At 44.6% G+C, this 8045-nt stretch overlaps 2 protein-coding genes across 2 annotated transcripts; both read left to right on the top strand.

Moving 5' to 3' along the window:
* The first annotated feature begins 1826 nt into the window (after positions 1-1826).
* Positions 1827-2237, top strand: LOC149437912 (histone H3-7-like). Its single transcript, XM_089660489.1, has one exon. The coding sequence runs from the start codon at positions 1827-1829 to the stop codon at positions 2235-2237; it is 411 nt and encodes a 136-aa protein (XP_089516615.1).
* Positions 2238-2274: 37 nt separating this feature from the next.
* On the top strand, positions 2275-2682 carry LOC149437911 (histone H3, embryonic-like). Its single transcript, XM_089660488.1, has one exon. It carries the CDS (start codon positions 2275-2277, stop codon positions 2680-2682), a length of 408 nt encoding a protein of 135 aa, XP_089516614.1.
* Positions 2683-8045: the final 5363 nt, after the last annotated feature.

Below are 8045 nucleotides of genomic sequence, written 5' to 3'. Positions count from 1 at the left end.
CGCTCTGTCATTTTTCGTGGCTGAGTTGTTGTTGTTCCCAGTTGCTTCCACTAACAGTTGAGCGTGGAATATTTAGTAGCCAGGAAATGTCACGGATGGACTTATTGCACAGGTGGCAACCTATCACGGGACCACGCTTGGAGTCACTGAGCTCCTGAGAGCGACCCATTCGTTCACCAATGTTTGTAGAAGCAGTCTGCATGCCTAGGGGCTTGATTGTATACACTTGTGGTCATGGAGGGGATTGGAACACCTGAATCACATGATTTGGAGGGCTAGCCCAATACTTTTGGCAATATAGTGTACCTCCACATCACATCCAGAGTTGCCACCGTGGCAGTGGTGAGATTCATTTCTTTCCAATGAGTCTATGGTATACTATGGCTGTTACTGACTTGAGATGTCACATTTTATTGAGTTTATTAAAGGATTATATTTACATTCTAAAGAACGAACTGAACCTTTTCTTGGTCACGAGTTCCAGATATAATCATCATTGGCTTATTGCTAACCACCAGTGTGCAGTATCTTTGTTTTTTTTGGATATATTTGCTTTGACCCTATTCCCAAAGGGGCTTCCTGCTACAGCAGCATTGGTGATATGCGTGTGCCCATATAGTGTAATTGAGTGCCTAGTCTATTTGTTTTTTCTGTTTGTTCATATTTCATGTCTGAGATTTACAACCACTTTAAATTGACAACTACAGCGCTACAAGGCGCACATGCAAACCACCAAGCCGCCATAATTGCCATGCAAGGATTGTTTTTCCAATAAGCCGTAATGGAGAATGTCTCACCTCGGTTCTCTGCCGCTGACAATTTCTTAATCGTCATCCAGTTAGTCTTCTTTCAGGCGCTCCTTATTACTATGCTGCCGACATCCCAGCTTGGTTGATAATTACAAACTTGACACCTCTATAGCGAATGAAACAAAAGTCCCCCCACCACCACCACTCCCCCCCAAAAAAATACACACCTACAAATTAAAACAATAACTAAAAAGATGAAATAGACTAAAAACGTCTGACACTTATTGACAAGACGGCAATTCTATAATCCGGCAGATTTACAAGATTAAGTTAATTTAAAGCTGACAATTGAACAGAATTCATTTATGGAAATCAGATTGTGCAACTTAATATTCGTCTGTAATGTATTCAGTAACCGAGGGCCGGGGGAGAAAATGAGATTCTGTCATAGCCGCTTTGAATGTTTAGCTTTTTAAACAAAGAATAATTACGGGACTTGTGAGGCAGCCATAACAATGTAAGAACCGCACAAGAAAAGGGAGATAGGAACAGGCACGCAGCCAGAGATTGGTGTCGTAGATAACCAGACAAAATACTTGATTAATTTCTCTCTTTGCTAAATCAAGCAATTTATATTCACGACATCGCCGTACGAGGCTTCGCCAACTAATGACGCACTTTGCAATTTTCATAGTTGGCATTTGACTTCAGTGGTTACGCTGGCCAGCGAGTCTTCGTACGGTTTATGGCATCCATGTATTGGCTACGGCATGTCAATGACATCAGCGCATGATGATGGCATCACCATCACTATTATTATTACTATTATACATGATTTATATAGCGCCAAAAGTTTGCTCAGCGCTTTACAATAGAACAGGAGACAATACAGCAACAATACAGTTCAATACAAGAGGGATAGGAGGTCCCTGATCCTTGGAGCTTACAATCTAGGACTACACTATCACTTAAAGGGGGTGAGGGGATGTGGAGGATCCAGTTCTGTGCACATCAGGTCTTCTGAGCCCAAGAGTAGATGAAGCCAGTCTAGAGTTCCCAGTGAAGATCTGAGAAGTAATGGCTCGTACCAAGCAGACCGCCCGTAAGTCCACCGGAGGGAAAGCTCCCCGCAAGCAGCTGGCCGCCAAAGACGCCCACAAGAGCTCCCCAGCCACCGGCAGAGTAAAGAAGCCTCACCGCTACAGGCCGGGCATCGTGATTCTCCGAGAGATCAAACGCTACCAGAAATCCACCAAGCTGCTCATCCGCAAGCTGCCCTTCCAGCGTCTTGTCCGAGAGATTGCCCAGGACTTCAAGACTGACCTGCGCTTCCAGAGCTCCACCATCATGGCTCTGCAGGAGGCCGCAAGGAGGGCCCTGCTCCTTGGAGCTTACAAGCTAGGACTACACTATCACTTAAAGGGGGTGAGGGGATGTGGAGGATCCAGTTCTGTGCACATCAGGTCTTCTGAGCCCAAGAGTAGATGAAGCCAGTCTAGAGTTCCCAGTGAAGATCTGCGAAGTAATGGCTCGTACCAAGCAGACAGCCCATAAGTCCACCGGATGGAAAGCTCCCCGCAAGCAGCTGGCCGCCAAAGACGCCCACAAGAGCGCCCCAGCCACCGGCAGAGTGAAGAAGCCTCACCGCTACAGGCCTGGCACCGTGACTCTCCGAGAGATCCAACGCTACGAGAAATCCACAACAGCCATTCCACACAACCGAAAAGAAGACCCTTACCATTGTGATTGGGGGGCGGAGGCACAATTTATTGCAGGAAATGTCACTATTGTGGGTGGGGCAAGGACACAACAACTATGGGGAAGAGTTCTCAATGTGGGGGGGCAGAGACACAAACTAGTGACATCTCACCATTGCAGAATGGGGCGGAGACACAAACTACTTGGAGAAAAACTCACCATTATGGAAGACTGAAGCACAAAACTACAGGGAAATTTCTCCATTGTGGGACTGTGGGAGATGGAGATGCAAAAACCTTGGGGAAGTTTCATTATTGTGGGAGGGGCAAAGACTCAGACTACATTGAGAAAGCCTCATCATTGTGGGAGGGGCAAAGACTCAAATTATATTGGGAGATCCTCATCATTGTGGGTGGAGCATAGACTTAAACCACATTGGGAGAACCTTATCATTGTGGGAGGGGCATAGACTTAAACTACATTGGTTAAAACCTTATTATTGTGGGAGGGGCAGTGACAGAAATCACTGTAGGGAAATCTTACCATTGATAGACAGTGGGAGATGGAGGTGAAAAATGATAGGGAAGTCTCTGTGGGAGGGATATAAACTCAAACTACACTGGGAGAACCTCATCATTGTGGGAGGAGCATAGACTCAATCTGCATTGGGAAAACCTCATCATTGTGGAAGAGGCATAGACTTATACTACATTGGGAAAACCTCATCATTGTGGGAGGGCCATAGACTCAAACTTTATTGGGAGATCCTCATAATTGTGAGAGGGGCATAGACTTAAACTACTTTGGGAAAACCTCATTATTGTGGGAGGGGCAGGGACACAAATTACTGCAGGAAAATCTCACCATTGTGGGAGGGGCAGGGACACAAACCAATGCAGGAAAATCTCACCATTGTGGGAGGGGCATAAACATGCGGGAGGGGTGGATTAAAAAAAAACAACTGGGTTATTCTTTTGATTGTGGGAGGGGTGGAGACACAAACTACATCAGGAAAATCTCACCACTGTGGGTGATGGAGGCACAAAAACTGTGAGGATGTCTCATCATTCTGGGAGGTGCAAACACCCAAATTACATTGGGATAACCTCATCATTGTGGGAGGGGCAAAGACCCAAATTACATTGGGATAACCTCACCATTGTGGGAGGGGCATAGACATAAACTACTGGAAGGAAATCTCACCATTGTGGGAGAGGTGCAGTAAAAAAAAACTTTGGGGAATTCTCATAATTGTGGTAGGGGCAGAGTCACAAACTACTTTGATAAAATCTTACCACTGTGGGTGATGGAGGTACAAAAACAGTGGGAAGTGTCATCATTATGGGAGGGGCATAGACATAAACTATTGATGGGGAATCTCATTAATGTGGGAGTGGCAGAGACACAAACTACTGCAGGAATTCTCATCATTGTGGGAGGGGCAGAGACATGAACATCTTTCTGGGAGGAGCAGTGACACAAATTACCATAGGAAATCTCACCATTGTGGGAGGGGCAGAGACACAAACGATTGCAGGAAATCTCACCATTGTGGGAGGGGCATAAACACAAACTACTGCAACAAATCTCATCATTGTGGGAGGGGCAGAGACACAAACTACTGCAGGAAATCTCATCATTGTGGGAGGGGCAGAGACACAAACTAGTGCAACAAATTTCATCATTGTAGGAGAGGTAGAGACACAAACTACTGCAGGAAATCCCATTATTGTAGGAGGGGCAGAGACACAAACTACTGCAGGAAATCCCATTATTGTAGGAGGGGCAGAGACACAAACTACTGCAGTAAATCTCATCATTGTGGGAGGGGCAGAGACACAAACTACTGCAGGAAATCTCATCATTGTGGGAGGGGCAGAGACACAAACTACTGTGAGAAATCTCATCATTATGGGAGGGGCAGAGACACAAACTACTGTGGGAAATCTCATAATTGTGGGAGAGGTAGAGACACAAACTACTGCAGGAAATCTCATCATTGTGGGAGGGGCAGAGACAAACTACTGCAGGAAATCTCATCATTGTGGGAGGGGCAGAGTCATAAACTACTGCGGGAAATCTCATCATTGAGGGAGGGGCAGAGACACAAACATAATTCTGGGAGGGGCAGAGACACAAACTACTGCAGGAAATGTCATCCTTGTGGGAGGGGTAAAGATACAAACTACAAAGTCGTACTATTCATACCGTCAATCTTTAGGGGCTAAAATCTAATTAGCAGCCATAATCAACCAATGAAAGCCAATGAAGCCATTATTTTGGTCTTGCCCTTTAAGCTGGGCACATTTACATGCAGTATATCTAAAAAAGTAAGTAAATAAGTATAGATTCCAGTTAAATATCTGTTTAGAACATTTTCATAAATCAGAATAAAGAGAAGTGAAATTCAGCAGAAAAAGACTCCAACTGCACAGATTATTTGTATTCATTGGCTCGGGAATATATCTCTTGTTCCTAGAATGGATTTGGTCTTTGATTCATCCAGAGAAGCCTGTAAAGTTTGCGGCGGTAATGATGATGCAGCTTCTGGTGAACTAATAAAACAATACGTTATCTGGTGCTGCCGCCATTGTGCTGCCTCATCTAGAAGAACGACTCCAACGACTTTTCTATCTGTACTCCGCCATCTCATCTGCATATTCGCTTTCTCTGCTGAGCGTTCTGTTTTATCAGTTCTTTTTTTTTGGTTCAAGAGAAACGCAAGGTAACAAGTGATCTCAATGAGTGACGGGCAATACTAAAACACCAAACAAGTGTCCAAATCTATTTCAAAGTTCCCTTTACTCTGACCCCTTTTCCAGTGCGCAGGATCCTCATTATTCAAGAGAAGACCAGTTCCAGACTATTCTAATATCCATTTTGATTAAAAAAAGGAAAGGGATTCCGTAAGGAGAAGACTCCATGGTGGAGACCACCAAAAGGCAATCCTCTCCCCTCTACTCTCTACTCCTCATTATTCACCACAAGACCAGTTCCAGACATGGGTGTATTAGTGAAGGACATGCTTAAGAGGTTCCATCACTGTCACTCACGCAGGAGTATTCCAACCTCTCCTTCCTTTACTCTTCCTCACGGAACCCATCAGTGATTAATGGCTCCCTGGTGGAGACCACCAAAAGGCAATCCCATCCTCTCTACTCTCTACTCCTCATTATTCACCACAAGACCAGTTCCAGACTATTCTATTGTCCATTTTGATTAAAAAAAGGAAAGGGATTCCAAAAAAAGAAGACTCCATGGTGGAGACCTCCAAAAGGCAATCCCTTCCCTTTACTTTCTACTCCTCATTATTCTCCACAAGACCAGTTTCAGACATAGGTGTATTAGTGAAGGACATGCTTAAGAGGTTCCATCATCGTCCCTCATGCAGGAGTATTCCAACCTCTCCTTCCTTTACTCTTCCTCACAGAACCCATCAGTGATTAATTGCTCCAAAAAAAAAAGGATAGGGATTCCGTAAGGAGAAGACTCCATGGTGGAGACCACCAAAAGGAAATCCCCTCCCCTCTACTCTCTACCTTCTTTTTCATTATTCACCAGAAGACCAGTTCCAGACTATTCTATTATCCATTTTGATTAAAAAAGGAAAGGGATTCCGTAAGGAGAAGACTCTATGGTGGAGATCACCAAAAGGCAGTCCCCTCCCCTCTACTCCTCATTATTCACCGCAAGACCAGTTCCAGACTATTCTACTATCCATTTTGATTAAAAAAAGGAAAGGTATTCCGTAAAGGAGAAGACTCCATGGTGGAGACCACCAAAAGGCAATCCCCTCCCCTCTACCTTCTCCTCATTATTCTCCACAAGACCAGTTCCAGACTATTCTATTATCCATTTTGATTAAAAAAAGGAAACGGATTCCGAAAGGAGAAGATCCAATGGTGGAGACCACCAAAAGGCAATCCCCTCCCCTTTACTCTCTACTCCTTATTATTCACCACAAAACCAGTTCCAGACATGGGTGTATTAGTGAAGGACATGCTTAAGAAGTTCCATCATTGTCACTCATGCAGGAGTATTCCAACCTCTCCTTCCTTTACTCTTCCTCACTGAGCCCATCAGTGATTAATGGCTCCATGGTGGAGACCACCAAAAGGCAATCCCCTCCCCTCTACTCTCTACTCCACATTATTCACCAGAAGACCAGTTCCAGATATGGGTGTATTAGTGAAGGACATGCTTAAGAAGTTCCATCATTGTCACTCACGCAGGAGTATTCCAACCTCTCCTTCCTTTACTCTTCCTCACGGAACCCATCGGTGAATAATCGCTCCATGGTGTAGACCACCAAAAGGCAATCCCCTCCCCTCTACTCTTTACCTTCTCCTCATTATTCTCCACAAGACCCGTTCTAGACTATTCTATTATCCATTTTGATTAAAAAAAGGAAAGGGATTCCGTAAGAAGACGACTCCACAGTGGAAACCACCAAAAGGCAATCCCCTCCCCTCTACTCTCTACTCCTCATTATTCACCAGAGGACCAGTTCCAGACTATTCTAGTATCCATTTTGATTACAAAAAGGAAAGGGATTAAGTAAGAAGACTCCATGGTGAAGACCACCAAAAGGTAATCCCCTCCCCTCTACTCTCTACTCCTCATTATTCACCACAAGACCAGTTCCAGACTATTCTATTATCCATTTTGAATAAAAAAAAGGAAAGGGATTCCGTAAGAAGAAGACTCCACAGTGGAAACCACCAAAAGGCAATCCCCTCCCCTCTACTCTCTACTACTCATTATTCTCCACAAGACCAGTTCCAGACATGGGTGTATTAGTGAAGGACATGTTTAAGAGGTTCCATCATCGTCACTCATGCAGGAGTATTCCAACCTCTCCTTCCTTTACTCTTTCTCACTGAACCCATCTGTGATTAATCGCTCCATGGTGGAGACCACCAAAAGGCAATCCCCTCCCCTCTACTCTTTACCTTCTCCTCATTATTCTCCACAAGACCAGTTCCAGACTATTCTATTATCCATTTTAATTAAAAAAAGGAAAGGGATCCCGTAAGAAGAAGACTCCACAGTGGAAAAGGCAATCCCCTCCCCTCTACTCTCTACTCATTATTCACCAGAGGACCAGTTCCAGACATGGATGTATTAGTGAAGGACATGCTTAAGAGTTCCACCATGGTCACTCACACAGGAGTATTCCAACTTCTCCTTCCTTTACTCTTCCTCACTGAACCCATCAGTGATTAATGGCTCCCTGTTGGTGACCACCAAAAGGCAATCCCCTCCCCTCTACTCTCTACTCCTCATTATTCACCACAAGACCAGTTCCAGACATGGGTGTATTAGTGATGGACATGCTTAAGAGGTTCCATCATCGTCACTCACACAGGAATATTCCAACCTCTCCTTCTTTTACTCTTCCAATCTGAACCCATCAGTGATTAATGGCTTCCTGGTGGTGACCACCAAAAGGCAATCCCCTCCCCTCTACTCTCTACTCCTCATTATTCACCACAAGACCAGTTCCAGACATGGGTGTATTAGTGATGGACATGCTTAAGAGGTTCCATCATCGTCACTCACACAGGAATATTCCAACCTCTCCTTCTTTTACTCTTC

The sequence above is a fragment of the Staurois parvus genome, unplaced genomic scaffold, assembly GCF_062004578.1.
Source record: "Staurois parvus isolate SC_StPar_1 unplaced genomic scaffold, SC_StPar_1.0 ptg001246l, whole genome shotgun sequence".
Lineage (NCBI taxonomy): Eukaryota > Metazoa > Chordata > Amphibia > Anura > Ranidae > Staurois > Staurois parvus.
The sequence above is the reverse complement of the archived record's forward strand: the minus strand, read 5'-3'. Positions and strand labels throughout refer to the sequence as shown.

Excerpts from the sequence above, each read along its gene's own strand:
- LOC149437912 (XM_089660489.1), top strand. The coding sequence starts at position 1,827 with ATGGCTCGTACCAAGCAGACCGCCCGTAAGTCCACCGGAGGGAAAGCT.
- LOC149437911 (XM_089660488.1), top strand. The coding sequence starts at position 2,275 with ATGGCTCGTACCAAGCAGACAGCCCATAAGTCCACCGGATGGAAAGCT.